Consider the following 22,443-nt stretch of genomic DNA (forward strand, 5'->3'; position numbering starts at 1 on the left):
AGTTCAGACTACCCTCCAGGCCCCTGTGCTCAACTCCCCAGTCTCTCTTCGCCACCCCAGGGTCTCTGGGATGCTGGAAGCGGGTCTAACTTGTCTCCCAGCCCCTCTCACTCTGGCCCCCCAAGGCGGTGCCCTCTGGCCTCTCCTGCCCAGCCCAGAGCCGCAGCCTCACCTTTCTGCCGGTCTCGGTTGAAGACTTTGATGTCTTTGAGCTGCACGCCGATGCCTGTCCGCAGGGGCACAGAGTCTGTGGCGTTGTCCTTGCTCCCACGCTTGATGGAGCCGTTGGCGTGAGTCCTTGGGGAGGGAAGGGCCATGAGTAGGACGTCAGTCGGGGCCAGCAGGGAGGGAACAGATGACCCAAGAGAAGGCCGGGGGAGAAGGCCCACCTGTCACTCCAGTAGATGAACTCCTCAAAGACGGACACTGAGAACATGTCCATGTTGTTGCTGGACAGAACCACCTCGCGGTCCTCGCCCGTCTCCAGGTCGATCCGCTCGATCTTGTCCGTCCGGGCATCGCACCAGTACAACTTCCCATCCTGTGGGCCAGAGGCGCCCACCTCACCTCCAGCCCCCACGTCCCACTCACTCCTGCCTCTCACGTCTTTCCCTTCCTTCCTCCACATCCTCCTGCCCTCTGACCTGCTGACCTCTAGGCATCCCTGCAGTCCCCACTTCTGAGTGACCCCTGTCACCTCTGGGGTGGCAGGAGCCCTACTCTGCGGGGGGCTTGGCCAGGAGACCCCATGACTCCCTGAGTCCATGCTATCCCCCAACAGAGCCTCATGATAGAGAGATTCAATGGGGAACAGGGTAAGGGAGCATCTGTCCACAGCACAGGGTCCACCCCATCAGACCCAGGGCTGAGAGACTGTGTCCAAACCTGATAGTCCACCGAGATGCCGTTGGGCCAGCTGATGCTGACGTTAACCAGCACCACGCGCTCGGTGCCATCGAGCCGAGACCTCTCAATACGTGGATACTGGCCCCATTCAGTCCAGAACAAGTACCTGTGGGGTGGAGTCGGAAGAGGGGGTCGGTCCCCAGAACATGGAGGACAGGGGGCCTGTGGCCGAGGGACCGGGCCAGACCAGAGCCAGGAGTGGGGATTGGCCAGCCTGTCCAGCTCCTTACCCCTTCTCTGGGTGAACAGTGATAGCCCGGGGTTTGTCCAGACCCTGGGAGATGACCACATAGCGGAAAGAGCCATTGAGCCGGGCGACCTCGATGACGTCAAAGCCCTGGTCTGTCCAGTAGATGTTGCCTGAAGAAGGAGTAGGGGGGGTTGGGGGCTCAGGTGGACAGGTGTGTACCTGATTCCTTCCCAGCCCCCCACGCCCTTGCCTCTCCCCAGCCATTCCTGCCTACCCTTTTTCCTCAGACCCCACTTCCCCAGCCCTCTGCCTGCCTCACCTGCAGCTCTGCAGCCCTCCCACAGCTCACCTGCGATCCAGTCCACTGCGATGCCCTCCACACGGCCAATGCCATTGGTCACCACATCCTCGCGCCACGTCTGGTCTCGCTTAGCCCGGCTGATGGTGCTTAGGCCCATGTCCACCCAGTAAATGGTGTCATTTTCTGGAGGTGGCAAAGCCAACATGGGGATAAGACAGAGAGAGGGTGGGGAGGGGGTCAAAAGCACAAGGGGGTCAGGATAGAGGCGACCGAGAGCTGGGGGATCCAGGGGCTTGGAAGGGGAGATAGCAGGGAAGGAGCAGCTGTGGTCAGGCAGCTTCCCACTGGACTCCCAGAGCAAACCACCCTGAAGGTCATGTCCCACTTCCTCCTGCCACCAAATGGCTCACCAGCGTGGAAGTCGATGCCGACAGCCAGGGAGGTCCCTGACACTGGGACCAAGGCGTCTGACTTGTCATTGGGATCCAAGGGGATTCCCCGGATTCCCTCGTGCACAGAGTACAGGAGAAAGGAGCCCACACCTGAAACACAGGGACACTTTCAGCACTGGCCTTGCGGACACCTCTTAAGCTTGGCTTCTGTCACCTTCCAACCCTCCTGATGTCTCCTCCCAGCCGTCATACCCCCCCCACAACCCACACACACACCCCAGCCTGGGGCCTGGGCAGGGAGGTCACCTGGCTGCAGGTGGGAACAGGAGCGCACAGCTCTCCACCTGCGATACCCCCAGCCACCACGAGAGGGCAGCAGAGACCCAGCTTTCTCTCCACCCTCTGCCCTCCAGTCCAGCCTCACTCCACCCAACCCGGCATCCCCAAAGGCCTTAGAAAGAATCTGGGGAGGCTCAGACAAGACAAAAGCACTGAATGACGCCCAAGTCTAGATTTCCACCTTAGCTACCTCTTTGTCCTCACCCTTCTGGTCTGTGCCACAGCCTTGTCTCCAACACCTCACTCCTGAGCCAGTCCCCTTCCCACTTTCCCATTTCTTATGAGGGCCCACTCTCCGTGCACCCCAGAACCCTCCCTTGCCTTTATCCCTTCAGACAGCAAGTCCCCAAACGAATCCCCAAATGGGCCCTGGTTGCTCAGGCTCCCTGAGTTGAGTGAGTATGGGGAGACCCCAAACACTAGAATCTTCCCTTGAAAAATTCTCAGTGCAGATGAACATATTCAAGGCTCTGAGAATTTCCGCAGCAAAAAACCACTTAAACTTTGTTCAACCCAGTGTTTCTTTCTGTAACATCTACCACATCAAAGAGGGATGTTCCCAGGAGTGCACTTTGGGAAATGCTGTCCTGGGGCAAGCTCGTAAATCAGTCATCAAGTTCTTGTGAAATGTCTGAGTTTCATCCCTTCTCTTCAGCGCAGCTGCTAAACCCCAGCCTAGGCCGCATCTCCCAGTACTGGGATTAGCTACGCTAAGAGCCTCCTGACTGGTCTAACTGCCTTGGTTTCTCCCTCCTCCACTCAGCCGGCTCTCTGCCGCCAGGTGAATCTGCCCCAAACACCGCCTTCTGCCGCTCCTGGTTGAGCACCCGTGGGAACCCCGCCCTCCCCCACAGCCTCCCCCATGACTTCCCAGCACGCTGCCCGCCACTCGGGTTGGCACCTCAGGGCCCTGCACACACCCTCCTATTGCTTGACCTCTTGCCTGGCATATCGTCCCTTTTCCTTCATACCACACACTCAAATCCTATGTGCCCTACAAAACCCAGCTCACAGCATACCTCCTGCATGAAGCTGGCCCTGGCGCCCCCTCTGACATCTGTTTCTGTAAAATCTTACTGAAAACCAGAGCTACTCCATGTTGGCCTCCCCTTCTGGTTGAGGCTGCAGAGCACAGGGACAGGGACTTCCGCCCCCTGGCTTCCCCAGTGGCACCCAGCATCTAACCTGAAAGGCACTTAATACACGATGAATGCAGTCCTATTGCCCAGGTGAAGAGGAAGGTGGGCCGCAGAGAAGGATGGGTCGGGGTTGGGGACCAGGGACAGGTGGGGAGGAGAGGTGGGGCACTGACCCTCGCAGGCTTGCTGGCCACTCCGGAGGCTGTAGCCGGCTGTGCACATGCAGGAGCGGGTGGACTCCGACGTGGGCAGGCAGAGCTGGGAGCAGTCGCCATTGTTGACGCTACAGGGGTTGGTGCCCTCGTGGTCTGGAGGCGGGTGGAAGGCAGAGAGAAAGGGTTAGAGACCCTCCTCAGGACCTCAGTGTCAGACTTGTGCTGCTCAGGGACAGGATGGTCACTCCTTTACCCTGGACCTTGTGGGGGTCACCACCCAACCCAGCTCTTAGGTCTTCTGTCCTGCAGGGCCCCTGGCCCTTGCAAAAGAGGAGCCCCTTGGGTGGTGACAGAGCCAACCCGTTTTCATTCCCATTTGCTCATGTGCCCGGGGGTTCCTGCAGCTCCTCCTGGCCACAGTCCTGTCCTTTCTGACCCCCATCCCACTGCCCCCGTCCCTCGCCCCGCCTTACCCAGCTGGATGCTCTCATCATAGACCTTCATGTGCATCACTAGGGTGGTGCTGTTCCGCAGGACCACAGACCCCGAGCCATCAGCCTTGTTGCACGTGCCCATCTTCTCTGACACCTGATCTGCCCACCACAGCTTGTCCCCTGGGGCAGCAGGAGGGGATGAGACCCTGGGGAAGTCCCCACCCCCAGGCCAGCCCTGTCTCCCCACCTGCTCTGCTCCTGCCCCTGCTCTCACCCATGATGGCCAGGGCAGTGGCCTTGCCCAGCTGGCTCCGCATGGTGTCAATGACCTCCAGCCCGCTCCCATCCAGGTTGCAGCGGTTGATGGTGTGGTTCCTGGAGCTGATCCAGTAGAGTTTGCTTTCAGGGAAGTCGATAGCCAGGCCTGGAAGAGGGGAGTGTTACTGCCAGAGAGCCTGGCACCAGGGCTGGGGCTCTCACCCCCGGGGATGGGCACAGAGTGTGTGTGAAGGGTGTGCGGTATGGGGGGGGGGTGAGAACAAGCACGAAGCTGGGGGCTCGGGGAGATGGAGGGGCAACTGGGGGGGCCCTGAGACCACCTCCTGGCCGAGGAGCTAGGGGAGGGCAGCAAGGCAGCAGGGCGAGCTCGTACCCACAGGGCCCCTCTGGCCACTGAAGAGCAGGGTGCGGTTGCTGCCGTCCATGTTAGCCATGCTGATGTTGTCCCCATCGGTCCAGTAGAGCTTCCTGGGGGTGCCGGGGGGGGGTGGGGGGAACGTCAGAGTCCTCTTCCTCCCCACCCCATACCCCACACCCCCCAACCCTGGGCCCTGGACCGACCCGCGCAGGGGGTGGACAACCAGGCCGTGCGGCTGCTCCAAGCCCTGCACCACCGCATTCTTGAAGGAGCCATCCAACCGGGCCACGTTGATCTGCTTCTTGTTGGTGTCATAGCTTGTCCAGAACAGGTTTCGGGACACCCAGTCGACAGCCAGCCCGTGGGCATTTGGCAAGTCTAGGAGCAGAGTGGGGAGTCGTGCCTGAGTGTTTGCAGGACATAGGTCAGGAGGCTCGAGGGGAGGGGGCCGACCTGGTTTCCGGGGGAACAGGGATCAGGAAGCCAGGACTGGAGCACTGAGAGGGAAAAGGATTTGGAGAAGGAGTGTCAGGACCAAGGGGACCTGGGGGTGGGGGCTGGGACCAGGGCGGAGAGCAAGGGCTGGGTGGGGGGCTCCCACGCCCAGGGGTGGACAGGGGTCCAGCGCCAGGGCAGAACCTGCAGAGACGACGGTCTCCACGCCCGTGCCGTTGATGAAGGCCCGCTTGATCGCCTGTGTCCGCACGTCCGACCAGTAAACGCGCTGCTCGCGGGCGTCGTAGTCTAGCACCGTGACGTTATCGATGTCGGGCACCGTGAAGGAGATGATGTAGTTGTAGTAGGGGGCGTCCAGGTCCACACCCCGGATCTCCATCTGACGTGCGTACAGCAGGAACTTCTTAAACTCTGTGGGCACGGGGCAAGTCACTGAGGGCAGCCCCTGCCTGCGCGCTTCCCACCCCCCGGATTCTCCTGGTTCCTTCTGTTCGCTGCGGGCCCTTGGTCATCAGGGAGGCCGCCCCCTGCTGGGGAGCCAGCCTCTTCATATGCAGGCCGCCTCTGGGGCCTCTCCCGCCAGGCCCCTCCCAGCTGGGGCTGTCTGCCTGCACTTACAGCCTGGGGCTCGGGGGCCTGGCTCTCCCCCTCAGCCTCGGCTTGGCCCCAGCTCTGAGGAGCGGGGCTGCTCCTACCATAGCAGGTGGTGTTGTCCTTGCGGAGCTTCATGAGGTGCGGGCAGGCGCAGGACACGGTCCTGTTGTAGTTGATGAGACACAGGTGGGAGCAGGGGCCCCGGCCCCCATTGGCCTCACAGGGGTTGGGAGCTGGGGGTAGGGGGAGGAAAAGCAAGGTGGTCCAGTGGTACCTGGCCTTGTGCACCTGGCCCACTCCCTCTTCACCCCTTCCTGCTCCAGCATCACCTGCTGCCAGACCCTCCTCTGTCAGCAGGCTGGCCCAGCCCTGCCGTCCCAGTGCAGACCCCCTCCTCTCCCGAAGGCTTCCACAGAGGCTGCTGGCTCCCTTCTGGCCCCTTACCCGTGGGCTGCCGGGAGGGGTGGTACACCTGCAGGTCGAAGGGCTGGGTATTGGTCCTCTGTACCACGGTGACGTTGTGGCCGGTCCACTTGTTGGCCTTGGCCAGTGTGTTTGTCCGCCAGTCCGTCCAGTACACCTCGCCGCCGTACAGTGTCACTGCAAACGGGTGCGACAGGAACTCGTGTCCCCGAAGCACCTCCATGTGACCGGAGCCGTCGTAACGGGCTGAGTAAATGGCGTCTGACCTGAGAGTGTGGTCGGGGCAGGGTGAGGAGCTGGCAGGGACCTCAGCCCTCAGGGCACGTAGCCCAGGGCCCCCACCTTCCAGGCCCTGGCCCACAGCACCCCCTGGAGTGAGACCCCCCCCCAGCTCTGACTCCAATTCCCATACCCTGAGTCTTTCATCTCACTTCTCCTCAGGGCAGCTGTTAGCACACAGGGCTGTGGTGAAGGTTAGAAAAAGGCACCCCCTTTGGGAACATCAGCTGGAAAACGTCTCCCCTTCCTCTGGGCAGACAGCCCCGAGAAGAGCACACAGATGTGTGCCTGAGCCCTCAGCCGGGCACTCCTGTGCAAAAGGCAGCCCTGCCCCCACCTTCTATCAGCACTGCTTCCCCAGCTCGGCCTCTCCCCTCACTCGTCCTCTTCCTGGGCACAGCCCTTCCGTGGTTCTGGCTCCAGCTCCCCTGGGCCTTGTCCCCACCCTCATGGCCGCCAGGGCCTGGGACCCTGGCCCCACCCTGTCCCTGAGGGGCAGGGGAGGGAGGATGGAGGCCCCTGGGGCAGTGCCGATCGCTGACCTGGCATCAATCCAGAGGATGCGCTTCTCCAGGTAGTCCACAGTGAGCCCATTGGGCCAGCCCCCGGAGCCCGTCTCCCGGTGGATGGTGCGGCGCCCGGCCCCACTCATGGAGGCTGCCTCGATGCGGGGTAGGCTGGCATCCCAGTCTGTCCAAAACAGGATCCTGGGGAGTGGGGAGGGGGTCAGGAGGGCCAAGATTGGGGCCCGGGGGAGGGGCTACAGTAGAATTCTTGGTGAAGGGCAGAGCGGGCAAATAACATTAAGGAGACAGATGTGCCTGGCCTGGCTGAACAAGGCTTTGGGGGACCATGGGGCCAGAATAGGGCTGGGCAGGGTGCTCACCCATCTCGGGGATCCAGTGCAATCGCCCTTGGGTGCTCAATGTCACCGGCCAGCAGGGTGGTCCGAAGGGTCCCATCCAGCTTGGCCACCTCAATCTGGTCCAGGTTACTCTCCACCCAGTAGATGTTGCCTGCAATCCAGTCTACAGCCAGGCCCTCGGGTGTGGCCAGGCCGTACTGAATCACCACCTCGAAACTGGTCAGGGCTGCAGAAGAGAGGTCATGGGAGGTTAGAATCACCTGGAGTGGGTGAACTCACGATATCCCTGGATGACCCACCCTCAACCTGGACACCTCTGCCAATATCTCTGGTGCCCCAGATTCAGCTGGCATTCCTAGAACCCCCACTTTCCTCACATAGGCCCCCTGCACCAAGAGGTCAGGTAGAAGCCTGGCTTCCAGAACCCTGGAGAAGGGGAAGTGGCAACTATTTTCTGCTTGCAACTCTCTGAAGGGCTAATCCCTGGGAGGAGGTCAGGGCTGAGGGTGGAGACTTTGCGGGACAGACCTAGATGCAATATGAGGCAGATAGAACTTTTTAGAAGTCACTCCACAAACGGTAGTGGAGATTTTCCTATGGTCATAAATATGTACGGACCTCATTATTTTAGAAACTGTTACATTGTGTGAACATCGTCACTTAGCCATCCCCTTGTTGATGGACATTTGAGATGGTTCCAGGTTTTCTCTGTTACAGGCAATACCAGCTCCTCTAGTAAGATGTGCTTCTTTCAAGTCTTTGCTCAGATGTCAGCTTCTCAGGGGGCCTTCCTGGACCATCCAGACCATTTAAATGTCTCCCCCGCTCTCCCTCCCCACCTTACCCCCTTCCGCTTTATCCACACCACTGCCCGCTCTCAGTCCGTGTACTCATTTGCTGTGTTTATATCTGATGTTCCCACTGGCTCGGAAGCTCCATGAGGGGAGGTATTTGGGTCAGTTTTGCTCCTTGCTGTCTCCACAGGGACCAGTGTGTGGGGCAGGCACTCAGGAATGAATGCTATTACTGTAGTAAGTCTGTGATGGGTCAGGCTACCTTGGGACAGAAGGCAGAGATCAGGTATCCCACCCCCTAAATGGCTTTTTTCTTGCAAGCCTGCAATTCTGGCCACTCCAAAGAAAGGCTGATCATTTTGTTAATTATCAGGCTGGCAGCTCTGCCGACGATAATTATGGGGCGTCAGGCGCTGAGACCAACAGCAAAATCTAACCCAATTTACAAGAGTATGGGGGACAGGGGAGCTAAGGGCCACTGCTCCGGGCAGCCTGCATCTGGCCCCGTGGTTCTGAGCACCCACGTGCGGTCTGGCAGGTGGGTGCACTCCACCCCGCGTCAGCCCCTGTGGGCCGGTGGGCAGCAGTCACCTCCGTTGTCCAGCAGCTTCCCGCGGTAGATCTTGTCCTCCACCACGTCAGTCCAGTAGAGGGCGCTCTGGCTGAGGTGGAAGTCCAGGGCGATGGTGTTGCGCAGGCCGGGTACCAGGACGCTATAGTCCCCTTTGTGAAGGTCAATGCGCCGGATCTCATGGCGGTTGGAGAAGATGATAAATGGCTTGAAAGGGTCTGGGGAGAGGTGTGATAGGGGGGTCACAGGGGGCCTGTTGCCCCGAGCCGCCCCGTCCAGGAGCAGGCAGGGTCTCTGTGGGCCCTGGCACCGGGCCTGGATGGAAACCTCGGCCTCTGGCATTTCGCCGCCCAAGCCCGGCCCACTGCAGCTCAGGGGCCTGCCCTGGCCTGCCTGCCCGCTGCCCAGCCACCGCCCCCTGAGCCTCACCCAGGCTGCGGCAGCTCTCGCCGTCCGGCTCCAGCACCCAGCCCTCGTAGCAGGAGCACTTCACGCTAAACTTGTTCTGGTCGCACTTCTGGCTGCACTTGAGGTGCTTGGCACAGTAGCTCTGGATCTGGCAGGTGTGGTTGTCAGGCCCCAGCTCCATGCCCAGAGGGCATGAGCATACGATGCCCTCTCCAGGTGCCACCGAGCAGTTGTGGCTGCAGCCACCGTTATTCAGGGAGCACTGGTCTGGGGGGGGGCAGGGGCAGGGGACAGGATCAGGGGCAGGATCTGGAAGGAGGCAGGACCACGGCCTGGCTGGGCCCCAAGTCCCGAGTGCCTGAGACAGAACCCTGGCACCCTGCCCAGGGCATCCTTCTTTTCCATTCCTCTGTCTCACTCCTTCCCAGGCTCCCTCGGGACGAGGGCTGGGGCCCCGGCACCCACCACCTGGGACCAGTCCTCTCTTTCCCCAAGGAGCACTGCTGCATCACTGGCTGCGCCTCTCTCTGGCCTTATATCCCTGTCCCTTTCTGAGCCCACTGTGGGGACCCCAGCTTTTTGCCTCTCTCTGGGAGGGCTGAATCTCAATTTCTTCTGATGTGTGGGTGATAATGGGGTGGGATGTGGTACGGAATGTCCTGCCCAGGGTCGTCTGACACACCCTGGGGCCTGCCAGCCCAGACTGAGGACACGTCAGCAGTTCTCGGGGCTGGTCCTTGTCTCCCACTCCTCTCCTCCAAGGAGCCCAGCGTTCTGCCTAGCTTGGGAGAGATAAGGCTGCTCTGCTCTGCTCCCCAGCCCTGAGTCACACCATGTGGCCCCCCAACCCCATTCTTTTGATCCTGAGGGCAGAGCCTCCTCCCCCCACCTCCTCACTCACGCTGCAGGCTGGGGAGCCTGCCCTGACCACATCAGCCCTCAGCCCTGTGCTTTCATCTCGAACACCGGCTCCACACTGCTCTGGGGTACAGCTGTGGGTGAGGGGGCTGTGCCTGCAGGGAGGGGCTGCACTGCACTGTCTCCACAGTGCTCCACCAGCTGTGTGACCTTGGGCCAGTTATTTAACCTCTCTGTGCCTCAGTTTTCTCATGTTTAGGATGGAGGGGACACTAGTATCTGCCCCACAGGGCTGCTTATGGGTTCAATGCTCAGACACGCTGAGCCGAGTCTCTTGCCAAGATGAGTCCTAAATCGACATGGGTTGATGGCAGTTGCTCTGGGTACTACCTGCCCAGCAGCCAGAGCTGCCCTTTCCCAGTCTCAGACCTCTCCCCACAGGGCCCGTCCTGCTCCAGTGCCCTGCCCTGCCCAGGCCCCGTGCCCAGCCGCCCTGCCCGCGTCTCGGCTAGGCCCCTCCCCAGCCCGGGCCTCACCGCAGAGCTCTCCCTCATCCGAGCCGTCTCCACAGTCATCGTTGCCATCACACAGCTTGTCGGGGGGCAGGCAGACCGAGGTGTTGTTGGCGCAGGGGTGCGAGGGTGGCCTGCAGGCCAGGGACTCACAGTTCTCCTCGTCTGAGTTGTCCTCGCAGTCGCTGTCGCCGTCACACACCCACGCTTTGCTGATGCACCGAGCTGAGGGATGGGTACAACACCAGGGGTCAGGCTCTCTGTGCCCTTCCTTCCAGACCCAGTGGGCTTCTTTGATCGGGTCATGACTGCAATGCCCTGGGGACCACTAGGAACCTTGAGGCTTTTTCTGTCAAATTTACACAGGCAATAAAGAAGGCAGGAATCTGTAGGAGGTGCTGAGATTCAACTCCGGTGAGGGTTTTGGTTCCCAGGGCCCTTAGTGCAGGCCTGGCCCCTACATACCTGCCCCTGTGCATCAGGCCCAAGCTTCTGCGAGCCTTTTGCCTCGCAACGTCCCCACCCCATGCCCCACAGCACTGTGCCGTCTCCCTGGCCACTGCCCCACCCTCAATATGGTCTCCTCCTGTCCATGTTGTTTCCTTTCAATCGTCCTTTTTACCAGAGTCCTTGCAGCCAAACTTGACATTGGGGTCACAGACGTGGGTCACTCCCTCACAGCTCTTCTCATCGCTGGAGTCCATGCAGTCAGTGTCCCCGTCACAGCGCCACCGCAGGGGGATGCACAGACCATCCAGCCGGCACTGGAACTCGTCACTGTGGCAGCCGCCAGGAGGCCTTGTGGCTGCAGGGGGGCAGGTGGAGGGCAGGGCGTTAGGGGCTCCGTGTCAGCCATCCACACCTCTACCTTCCCAACCCTCTGCTGCGATACCTGCCCGGTGCTACGAGCTGAAGCAAGGAGAGAGACTTCTCTGAGTCCTGCTGACACTCCTCAAAAGCACTAACTCAGGGCTATTACACCCTGTAGGACTCCAGAAATGAATCTTGTCTAATCTCCCTATTTCACACACGAGAGCTGGGTTGGATAAACAATTCACTGGGCCAAGGCTCAAACGCCCCACACCTCATTCACTCCACAAACACTTCTTGAGCACCTCTGGCGTGCTAGGCACTGTTCCAAGCGCCAGCATGAACAAGACCAATTCCTCACCCTCATGGAGCTGCAGTTCTAGGCGGGAAGAGAAGTAGCAAAGACATGACACACGAACCCAGAGTGGAACTGCAGGTAGTTATCAAAGCCACAAACAAAGCCGGGTCAAGGCCACAGAGGATGAGATGCTACTTTTGATAAGACAGTCAGGGAAGGCCCTTAAGCAAGAGAAGTTTGAGCAGACGCCTGAATGACGTGGGCTGTGAGATTAACCTGGAGGCGCATTCCGGGAAGAGGGACCAGCTAGTGCAGTGTCTGAGATAGGACTAGGCAGGGCATATTTGAAAAATGCCCAGGGCATATTTAAAGCTGCACAGCTGGAGCAGAGTGAAGAAGGAGATGAGTGGCAGGAATGCAGGTCAGAGAGGCAGGGGGAGATCTGCAGGCGTGGGGCGGGTCTTGGCTTTGACTCTGAGCACACAGGGAGCACTGAGGGCGGGGCTGGGGAGCTATCTGACAGGATGGCTCTGGCTGCTGTGTTGAGATCTGACGCAGGAGGCTGGGGAAGGAGCAGAAGGAGTATCTGGCAGGCACAGGTGACTGTGCACAGGCCTCGCTTCGTCACCGCCCCGCCGTGAACACAGTCCATGCTCTCATTTGTGCCTGGATTTCAGCAGTAGCCTCTCAGCTGATTTTCCTTCCTCAGGGCTGCTGAACCTCGTTCCAATCTAATCCTCTTCCAGGATTGACTTCCGAAAGGATTTCCTACATCTTGTCACCGTCCAGCTCTGAGATCCTTCCATGGTCCCCAGGGCTGGGCCTGCTCTCGCTGCCGCTGTAACCTGCCCCCTCTGGGCATAGCCTCATTACCTGCAGGCCCCTCCAGCCTAAGGGGCCCTGGCCAGCCCCACTGGGCCCTGCAGGAGTGCTCAGTTTTACCCTCTAAGTCTTACTGCTGGGTTCTCCAGGCTCCACCCCCACCCTGTCTGAAGACCCTCCTTGTCCTTTTACCCACAGCCCAATCCCTCATCAGGGCCCAGTTCAAATCCTACCTCCTCTTGAGTGGTGCCAGGCTGTTCTGGCTCACAGCTATAGTTAACAGTTGCTACCAACCATGACATCCCTGCTCCCATGTGCCAGGCCCCCACACGCCCCCTCTCACTCCACAGAGAAGGAAGCTAAGGCTCAGAGGAAGCAGCTTGTCCAAGGTCGCCCAGCACCCAGAGCGCTCATCATACCTCGCCGCATCGCAGGCCTTTCCTAGCGTCCCAAGGCTCTACCACCTGTCCCACTCACTCGGCCCTTCTCAGGCACGGCCCTTGAGACTTGGTTACTGTTTCCTGGGCCTTCAGCGACCCTCCCCATCCTCCCTGTCAGTGCTGGGCCCACGGTGGGGACTCAGTGTGATCAGTACTGCTCCCACTATGTGCACCTGAGGCCTACAAGGCCGAGGTCGTAAGCTGGCAGTCCAGGGGCCAGATGAAGCCTGCAGAAAGATTTTGCTCTGCCGTGTTTTAAAACCTCTTCAAATCAGTTGCCAGTTGCTACAGGTTGATTTGCCTTCTCTGAGAAGATGCTGAAGTCCTAGCTCATAGTACCTGTGACTATGACCTTATTTAGAAATAGGTCTTTCTTTGCAGATGATTAACTTAAAACGAGGTCATTAGGGTGGGCCCTAGTCCAGTATGACTGTGTCCTTAAATAACAGCCCCTCTCTCCCCTGGCCCCGTCGTGCTCACCCACCCCTCCCACCCTGAGCATGCCTTTTCCTAGCTACCGGCTTCCAAACACGGGCTGCATGCTTTCCCTGCGTGATCTCACCGAACCCCCACATCCGTGCGGTGATGCTGGGGCTATCGTTACCCCGTTACCCCCGCTTTGCAGATGAAACTCATAGGGGCCCACAGAGATTAAGGAACGTGCTCAAGGCCACCCAGATAGTAAGCTGCGGAGCCGGAGCTCAAACCCAAGGCCGCCCAGCTGCAAAGCCTGAGATCTTAACAGCGTGTGACAATGACATGTCGACAGCCTCCCTCTCCCACAGGACTGAAAACTCCTGAAGGACAGGAGCCGCGTCTGAGTTATCTTGGCTCCCAGGTGGTGGCGACACGCAGTGGGGAGGCCGGGCAGATGGTGGCTGGTCTGGGCCCCAGGCGCCCACCCTGGTTGGTGCAGTTGGCGTGCGTCTCATCGCTGTAGTCCCCGCAGTCGTTGTCCCCGTCACAGGTCCAGTGCTCAGGGATGCAGCGCCCGCTGTTGCACTTGAACTGGGTGCTAGAGCAGGAGTGGCTGCAGCCGGCCTCGTCACTGTTGTCCCCACAGTCATTGTCTGGGGGGCAGGAAGAAGGGAAAAGGAGATGGAGGGTCAGCAAGCAGCAGCCTTCTCTGTGACCCCAGCGTGGGGCCCCCACTCCCGCCTCCCTATTCCCACCCTCCACCCACCCAACCCTCCCGCTGAGAAAATAACAAACAGAAAAGACACAGAAACTGCATAGACTGCAGCATGCACCATGGCCCGCGTGGTAGGGGCGGGGAGAGGCGGGGTGGGCTCCCCGAGGGCCCGTCCCTGAGTCCCGGAAGGCTGGGGGTGGGCACAGGACTCGTTCCTTTCCCAGTCTGGCAGGGTGTGGGAGCAGGGGTCTGCTCGCTCTGGGGGAAAGGCAGGGATTTCTCTGGTTTTGGAGACACAGTGGTGGGTGGAGTGTAGGTGATGCCTCTCTGCTGGGGAGGGAAGGGCTTCATTAGGCCCCGCCCTGAGCGTGGGCATCACTGGCCTGTGCTCTGCGTGCCCGGCTCACGAGGGGCACTGCCTGCAGCTGGGAAGGCCGGGGCGCTTCTGGAGGGCATCTGAAGGTGACCGAATGCACGTCCTGCTTTCTAGGCCTCGTGGGTGCGGCTACCAGACCTCCCTCCACAGTTCCAGGCCGCTTGAGAAGACGGGTTTGGCTGTCCCCCTTGGGTTGTGTTCCTGCCTCTTTTCCAGCTGGATCTGCGTCTCTAACGCTCTCCCGCATCAGGTCTTGTGGTTCTTGTCCCCACTTCTCTGTCATCTCCTCCCCATCTCCGCTGTTTCCCTTCCGCTGTTTTCTTTCTCCCTCTGTGCTCTCTGCTCTCACTTTTCTCTTTGCTTTTCCTTCACATCCTAGGAGTTTGGGGAGGGGAGCTCCCGGGGGTCCTGGGAGGCGGCCCGAGGCCAGCTGGGGATCTAGGGGTGATGGTGCATGTGCTTCTATGCACTGACCGGCAGGCTCAGGACAGGTCTTTTCGTCAGAGCCGTCCCCACAATCCTTCTCTGAAACACAGAAACCGCCAGGGCAGCCATTGGCACACAAGACACGGCAAAGATGAGGGGCAACGTGGCGCTGACCCAACACATCCTCACACACGAGAGCCAGGGCTCGAGCCACTGCTGCAACACGTCACAACACCACACCAGACACAACCAAAGCCCCGAGACAGTGCACACACAACGGTCCACCGGCCCCCGTGGCTCTGGGATGACATCACCTGGTCCAGGGCTGACCGCAAGGTGGGCTCCCGAGCCTGGAGTCGGAGCCCGGAGGTTGCACCAAGGACCCCAGGAGACAGAGCTCGCAGGGAGAAGGGAGTTGGGCACTGGGCTGTCTTTGCTCTGCCCCTCTGGCCCTATTTGCTCATTTCTCCCTGGCCCCAGAGCCTCTGCCAGAGGATGGGCATCTCAGGCCCTGCTCGGGGAGGAATGGAGCTGACGGGCGATGGGTGGGGTCTCCTCTTGGTCCATCTCGGTTCCCCCAGTGTTTCTGGCTTGTCCTCACTGCCCCCAGCCAACCCAGCAGGGATTCAGTGAACTGATTCTAAAACCCTTTCACCTCCCCCCCAGGGCCTGGCTGTGGTTTCCAGCTTCCTAGGCATCCGGGCAGGGGAAGGGGAACAGGCTCTTACCATTGTCACACCTCCAGTTGATGTTGATGCATCTGCCGTTGTTGCAGGTAAACTGAGTCAGGGGGAAGCAGGTGGGGTAGGCTGTCAGGGAGAAAGAGTAGCTGAGTAGGGCCCTGAAGACTACACAGCATCGTAGCACTGAGCGGGTGGGCGCAGGGCCCCTTCTGTAACTGGCAGCCCAGCCCAGCCAGTTTGGGGAGGGGAGGCTAAGCGGTGGTGCCTCGGCCTGAAACCCTGCCTGTTCAACCCTCATCCCTCCGAGCATCCTTTTTAAGCCCCAGGGTACGTTCTAATGGGCCCTCCCTCCCCGGGCCAGCCGGGCCTTCCTGCTGCCCCGCTCACCACATGAGGCTGACTCGTCGGAGCGGTCCCCACAGTCATCGTCCAGGTCGCACGTCCAGGAGATGGGGATGCAGCGGCCACTGGCGCAGGAGAACTGGTTGGGTGGGCAGGTGCGAGCTGGGGGCAGGGATGGGCATAAGTGCTTATAGTTGAGTCCCCTCTTTAACTCCATTTTCTTTCCTATTGTTCTCTGCCTCTCCAGAAGTCTTCCCAAGGGTCTCAAAGCCATTTCCCTTAGAGATGTTGTTCAAAACCACCCATGTGGTCTCGTATCGGATGCCTCACCCCATCTCTTGAGGGGACACTGATGTCCTCCAAGGAGAAGGCCCGCTCACCTAGTTTGTCATCCCCAGCCTGGAGCTGTGCTCTGCCCCCTGCAAGCAGAGGCCTCCCGTCCTCACTGGGAGGGGAGGGCACACATCTCCTCCTGCCCAGGCTCCCTCTTCCCTGCCCTGGGTGCCCCACGCTCCTTTCTCTCTCTGAGGCCCTTCTGTCTTCTCAAGCCTGGCTCCCCCATCTGCCCTGCCCCAGCGACCAAGGGAGGCAGAGTGGTCACCCCCCCACCTGAACAAGTGGCATTGGACTCGTCTTCACTGTTCCCACAGTCGTTGTCCCCGTCACAGAGCCAGCGGTTGGGGATGCAACGGTTGTTCTCGCACTTGAACCGGTCCGAGGGGCAGGTGTGCTGATCTGGGGAGGGAACAGGTCAGGGGTCAGCCCGAGGGAGGGGCCCCCAGCTCTCCAGCTGCTGCCCCGCGGGCCTGCTGTCCAACAGCACGGGGCGGTGACTCACGGCAGAGGGCGGGCGCCTCGTCGCTGTTGTCCAGGCAGTCGTTGTCCCCGTCGCATTTCCAGCGCTCCTGGATGCAGCGGCTGTTGGAGCAGGCAAACTCACCCGGCTGGCACTGGGGTGGGGGCACGTAGGACGGGTTCGCTGTGGGCACCACATGGGCGTGAGGGGAAGTCAGACCCAGGTCACAGGGCCGGTGCTGGGCCCTCTGCCCTCTGTTTGCTTGTTTTATTATTTTAAAATAAGATATGCAGTTATTTTCCCTAACGCATTGTCCTTTGTGAACGAAGTATCTGATGGAAACAGCAACTCTTTCTCAAGCCACAGGGTGATGTTTGCTCTGCTGCTTCCAGTAATGCAATGTGGTCTGAGATAAAGCAATTTCCAAGAGACCTTAGAGCCCCTCAGGCTTTTGTCCCCACGGAGCAGACCACTCCTAGTCCCTCCCTGCCACGTCCAGGAACGGCCCCTGGGAAGCCATCTCTGGGACTCCCAGGCCTTGCCCTGGTCCTTGGACAAATGCATCAACTCTACCGGCAGGAGCGAACACAGGCCCCAGGACTCTGCAGGCTCCACGCTCCTGTCCCCCAACACTCACACCTGAGTGGTGACCGCTACCTGCCTTCAGCCGTGGGCAGTAAAATCACCGTGTCCTTTGTGTTTGCACAGGGTGAGCTCAAGAAGCCCGGGATGCGCATGCCGGTCCCCATCCCTGGACCCTACAGCTCTGGGCATGGCCTTTCTGACCCTCTCTCATCCCTCTTTAATCCTCTGGGTCCCAAGGGTGGTGATTTTCCTTCTCACAGCTCATGGACCACTGGACCTGGAGGCTGGTATGAGCCCACTCTGCTCCTCACCTCTGTTTCCCGACCTTTCTCCCTCTCTCCTCTCTGAAAAGTCAGTGTTGACGGTCATGTTATTAGACTATACGAACCCCACTACAGGCCCCCAGGCCCCCCATCATCCTTGAGGATTTTTTAGCTCTTGGTTCAGTGTCACTTTCTCCAAAATCACTCCCTTTCTAATTCCTTGTTATTTCAGCGTCCGTGTAGACGCACCTTCCGATGCCCTGGCCCCTCAGCTCCTTAACCCCTGTCCCAGTGAGGCTCTTGCCCTGCACCTGGCCTCAGTCTCTCCCTCTCAGCTGCACAATGCAGCCCACTGTCCCATCTTCACTTCTGCGATTCTGTTCTAAGGAAACCATCCAGCACATGGGAAGGCATGAAGGTATGAGAAACAGCAGAGCAGGTGATTAAGGAAAGGTCAGACTTCCCGAGTCCAAATCCCTGCTCTAACCTGGGGCCTCCATTTCTTCATCTGTAAACTGGTGATAATAAAAATACCCTCCCTCTTAGTATTTTGAGGAGTAAATGAGTTACTGCATGGGGAGTGCTTAGAGCCGTGCCTAGTACATAGTCTGTGCTCAGTGAACGATGCCTGTGATTGTAACAAAAAACTGGAAACGACCTAAACATCCAACAACAGAGAAATGGTTGAGTAAATTCTGGGCTGTTCACTAAATGAAGCATATTTGGCCATTAGAAATTCTGCTTATGTGTCCCTGACACACTGACCTGGGAGCGTGTTCCCCGAAATGGTAACCGTGGTCTCTATGGGTGGTGGAATTTGTGGTGATTAGTTCTTTCTCCTTTGTATTTTTCTGTATCGCTTGTTTATTTTTACAATGAGCATGACCCATTTTTATTAAAAAATGAGGGTGTTAAAAATAATGCAATAATAACAGAGAAAATTTGTGGCATGTATGAGCCAAAAGGGGCAGAAGACACTTAAATGTCCTGATTCCAGCCATGTAAAAACCCACCTAAAGGAAAAGGATGGTGTTGCTTTACCACAGTGCTAACAAGATCGCAGTGTTCTTGGTGAGACTGGGTTCGATATTTTGAACTATTGTTGTATTACTTTAATAAGGGGGAAACAAATGTAAAAGAAGTTGAGGCAGTTTTTCTCGTTCCATTGCTGTCCTTCTTGGTGTCCCCTAATCTTCATGCCCTCCAAGCCGCCCACCCCCCACTCATCCCTAAACACCCTCCAGCACCCAGAGCCTTCTCTCGCTCCATCCCTCAACTCCTGTTGACCCCACAGGGCCCCCTTTGCCCCCTTCATGTCCAATGGGGACCCTGTGGCCTCCTGCTGGGGTCTGCTCCCCCGCCTCCCACCCCAGCTGGGCCCCTCATACCCAAGCAAGTGACACCATCTGTGTCCAACACCTGGTCCTCGGCGCAGGCACACTGGCGGCTCCCAGGGGTGGCCAGGCACAGGCTGCTGCAGCCGCCGTTGTTCACCCGGCATTTGTTGGTACCCACTGCAAAGAAGGGCCCACGGTCGGGGAGGAGGGAGGAGGAGAGTGGAGGATGGGTTGTAGCAGGGTCAGGAAAGGCCAGACAGGGGAGATGAGAAGACAGGGGAGAAGACAGAAAGAGGAAATATGGAGAGGTGAGAGAAGAGGAGATGCAGGCACGAGGCAGCAGGGGAGATGGAGAACACAGAAAGTCACACTGGGGTGGGGGCCTCTCTTCTTGAAAGCCTCACACGTCAGAGCCTAGGAATCCTGGGAAGTGCCTTCACACCCTGCAGGAGCCTCAGCCCCGCCCCATCTAGGTCCCGCCCCTGCCCCAGCCCTAGGGGTACCTTGCTGCTGCTGGGCATCATACATGCGGATCTCAAAGATGGGGGGCCGCTCGCTGCGCAGAAGGGTCACAGTGGGGGGTGCGCCCCCTGTGCCCCGTTCCAAGCGGTAGACACTGCCACTCCGGTACTCGGTCCAGAAGAGGTAGTTGCCGTGGTGACACAGGCCAAAGGCATGGTTCAACTCAGGACCCTCGTACACAATCTAGGAATGGAAGAGGGGTTACTAAGGAGCTGGGAGACGAGAGGGGTGCCTTAGGGAGGCCCAGAGGGTCAGTGTTTTGTACTCATATGCCCATGGCCTATGACTATGATGGGGGCTTATAATCCCCATCAGCCTGGGAGCCCCCGAGGATGACAGCTTTGCACGCAGTGAGGTGCCAGACCCTGAACCCAGCAGAATGCTGACGAGGAGCTTGCCCTCACTCCTCTCCTGGGCTGGTTCGTATTCATTCATATCCCTCCAACATATATGCATGTGTGACTGCAACGCATACACACACACACTACTGAGCAGACAGCCAGAACCCCTCCATTCATTTCTTCATCCAACAAACATTCGCCAGGATTATTAAGGTAGGCACAAAGAAATGGACAAGACATGGTCCCTGCGTTGGAGCTGCCCCCTGTCTCAGGAAGGACACACACAGTCATGCAGGGTAGCAGAGAGGTCTGGAGACAACATCTCAGAGCAAGTGGCCCCTGTGTAATATGCCAGGAGAGGAGGAGCTTGGTGTGTGAGCAATAGCACAGAGGGCGGCACCCGTGCCGTGTGCTGGAATTACAAGCTGTCTAGTGCTGCTGCCCCAACGGCTGAGATGTAGAGGACAAGGAAAGAAAGAAGACCACAGAGATGGTCAGGAGTCACATCACAAAAGGTCTTATATCATGAAAGAGCTCGGTCCTGGAGGAAGGTTATATAGCCCAGTAGCAGAGTGCCTGCTCAGCATTATTAAAAATAAACAAATAAACCTAATTACCTCCCCCACAAAAATAAAATTTGAAAAAAAGAAAGAGCTCGGTCTGCACACCTAGACACGCCTGTGGCTCACAAATGAAGCACGCAGACACCTGAATGAACAAGCGTGCACGTGTGGCCATCTCTAGGCATCTCACACTCGTACAGAGGCACACAGTACAGGCACACACAAACAGGCAGAGGTGCACACAACGTGTGTGCTCAGGTGGGCACATGGATGGTCAGGCCAGCAGACAACGTGCACAGTCATGGAGATGCTCTGAGAGAAGCAACCCTCAAACAACACAAGACGGAGAGACGCATGCACGGGCACACGGGCCCAGACACACACAGATGCCCGCACATTCAGACATACAGAGCCTCAGCCACACACAAAAAGTGGTCCAACGACACCCGCACGAAGAGCCGCACACAGGGGCACGCCTGCCTACCTTTCGGTCTGTGCCATTGAGCAGGATGGTCTCGATGCGGTCATAGAAGGCGTCCACCCAGTAGAGGCGCCCAGCTGGGATGTCCAGGCTCAGCCCATTGGGCCAAAGCACTGTCTTGGAGGTGACAAAGATGTCTCGGTGTGAGCCATCCATCCAGGCCCTCTCCAGTCGCCCTCGCCGACTGTCCTTGGGGTCCTCCTCCCAGTCAGTCCAGTACATCCACCTGTGGGCAGCGACTGGTCAGCACCCCAGGGGCCACCCCTGCCATTAACATCCTCCCCTGTGATCCCAATCCAGGCGGGCCATCCCAGAGCCCCTCACGGGGGTCTTCCTGCCCTGCTCACCCCTGGCCCACATTCATTCATTCCTCCATTCGACAAATATCTGTTGAGTGCCTGCTGAGCTGGGCACAGTTCTGGCACTGGAGGACTCAGTGGAGACCAAGGCAGCCAAGGCCCCTGCTCTCATGGGGTGCATGGTCCACACAGGGAGACAGACAAGGCAGCCAAGAAGGTCACACACGTCGGAGGGCGATAAAAGCCAGGAAGGACATGAAGCAGGGGGATGGCGTGGAGAGTGAGCAGGCAGTGGCGAGGAAGGCCTCTCTGAGGATGTGGTATCTGAGCTGCGATGTGAACGCTGAGAAGGAGCTGGATGTGCAAATACTAGGGAGTCCCAGGCTGAGGAACTCCAAGAGCAAAAGCTCGGAGGCAGGAAAAGCTGGGGTGTTGGCTTGAGACACAGACAGCAGGCTGTAGGCACAGAGCTTCCAGGTGCAGGAAGTGAGGTGCAGATGAGGTCAAGCAAGCTGCAGGCAGACCCCATAGGACCCCAGGCCTGATAAGGGCAAGGAGAGCCAGGGGAGGGCTCTGAGCTCCAAACTTCTATGTATCTGTGGCCATCACTCCCACTGCCCTTAAGACGGGGACACCTTTTTCCTTTTCAGTCTCATTCTTGCCTAAGCATCCCACTTAATCTGCTCTCCCCTCTCCACTCTGTGTGTCTCATGCCCCAGTTCTGCGGCCCACACAGTCCCCGGCTCCTCCCACCCCAAGCGCCTGGGAGGACTCACCCATTGAGCGGATCCACCACAATGGCCCTGGGGTGTGTCATTTTGCCCTCGATTAAAGTCTTGCGGGTCTGAGCAGCCTTCTCCAGTCTGGCCACACTGATGGTCTTCTTGGGCCCATCATCCGTCCAATACAAATTGTCCCCCATCCAGTCCACAGCCACACCCTCCACATTGTGGATGCCTGCGGGGAGCGAAGCAGGTAGTGAGGGGGAGCCTCAAAGGACGTTCAGAACTGCCTGCCTCTGACTCTTAGGACACCTGCACGGTGAAACACTCAGCTAGTGGCGAGTGCAGGGGGCCTCCTGTGCCCTCGGTGATGGGTGGGGTGAGATGGGATGGGAGGTTGGAGAAAGGAGCCAGGGAGGTTGTTTGTGCTGCCACATCTGCATTGAGACACAGAATCTCTCAAAACTGCACATGGAAGCAAGTAAACCCACGTGGTGCACGTGGGCTTTCATAGGAGGGCACGTCGGGGCCTGAGCTGGGGTGGACAGCTGAAGCAACAGGCACATGGCTCAGGGCACAAGTGTGACGCCACATCCCGGGCCTAAAAATCCTGAGCTAACAAAATGAATAAATTAGGAAGTGATTTTTCACTTAGCCAAAGGTTTCATCTCGAGTTTTAATAGCAGTTCCCTAGTATAGGGAACCCCAATCTTTTCCTGACAAGGAGTTACTTTTGATTTCCCCAAAGTCTTATGATTACTGACTGCTGAGCTCCTCTGAGCCGCCGTGGGGGATGGGGAGCAGGGCAAGGGCGGTAACCAGCCCCAGCCTGACTGGTTAGGAGGCCCTATCCTGGGGGCCGGAGGGCAGGTTTGGGAGTTCCTAACACCCAGCAGGGACGTTGCAGCACTCAGGGGTGCACAGCTTCCACAACGATGGAGATTCAGAAGAC

General features: G+C 58.7%; 1 protein-coding gene across 1 annotated transcript in view; it reads right to left on the reverse strand.

Annotated features, from left to right (window-relative positions):
- Window positions 1–22,443, reverse strand: part of LRP1 (LDL receptor related protein 1) — a 76,959-nt gene that overhangs the window by 26,498 nt on the left and 28,018 nt on the right. The window contains exons 12-40 of the mRNA XM_031463606.2: window positions 21,546–21,726; window positions 20,474–20,696; window positions 19,067–19,268; window positions 18,615–18,740; window positions 16,421–16,561; window positions 16,192–16,317; window positions 15,628–15,744; window positions 15,286–15,366; window positions 13,526–13,693; window positions 10,876–11,058; window positions 10,278–10,478; window positions 8,905–9,150; window positions 8,496–8,693; window positions 7,132–7,336; window positions 6,788–6,952; window positions 5,988–6,232; window positions 5,645–5,776; window positions 5,133–5,360; window positions 4,697–4,871; window positions 4,509–4,603; window positions 4,131–4,280; window positions 3,896–4,036; window positions 3,441–3,575; window positions 1,808–1,939; window positions 1,446–1,580; window positions 1,137–1,266; window positions 886–1,012; window positions 390–541; window positions 173–297 (exon numbers count right to left, since the gene is read on the reverse strand). Of these exons, the coding sequence (XP_031319466.2) occupies window positions 173–297; window positions 390–541; window positions 886–1,012; window positions 1,137–1,266; window positions 1,446–1,580; window positions 1,808–1,939; window positions 3,441–3,575; window positions 3,896–4,036; window positions 4,131–4,280; window positions 4,509–4,603; window positions 4,697–4,871; window positions 5,133–5,360; window positions 5,645–5,776; window positions 5,988–6,232; window positions 6,788–6,952; window positions 7,132–7,336; window positions 8,496–8,693; window positions 8,905–9,150; window positions 10,278–10,478; window positions 10,876–11,058; window positions 13,526–13,693; window positions 15,286–15,366; window positions 15,628–15,744; window positions 16,192–16,317; window positions 16,421–16,561; window positions 18,615–18,740; window positions 19,067–19,268; window positions 20,474–20,696; window positions 21,546–21,726 (4,665 nt within the window). The remainder of the gene's footprint in view (window positions 1–172; window positions 298–389; window positions 542–885; window positions 1,013–1,136; window positions 1,267–1,445; window positions 1,581–1,807; window positions 1,940–3,440; window positions 3,576–3,895; window positions 4,037–4,130; window positions 4,281–4,508; window positions 4,604–4,696; window positions 4,872–5,132; window positions 5,361–5,644; window positions 5,777–5,987; window positions 6,233–6,787; window positions 6,953–7,131; window positions 7,337–8,495; window positions 8,694–8,904; window positions 9,151–10,277; window positions 10,479–10,875; window positions 11,059–13,525; window positions 13,694–15,285; window positions 15,367–15,627; window positions 15,745–16,191; window positions 16,318–16,420; window positions 16,562–18,614; window positions 18,741–19,066; window positions 19,269–20,473; window positions 20,697–21,545; window positions 21,727–22,443) is intronic.

Source organism: Camelus dromedarius, chromosome 11 (assembly GCF_036321535.1).
Source record: "Camelus dromedarius isolate mCamDro1 chromosome 11, mCamDro1.pat, whole genome shotgun sequence".
In the NCBI taxonomy this organism is placed as follows: domain Eukaryota; kingdom Metazoa; phylum Chordata; class Mammalia; order Artiodactyla; family Camelidae; genus Camelus; species Camelus dromedarius.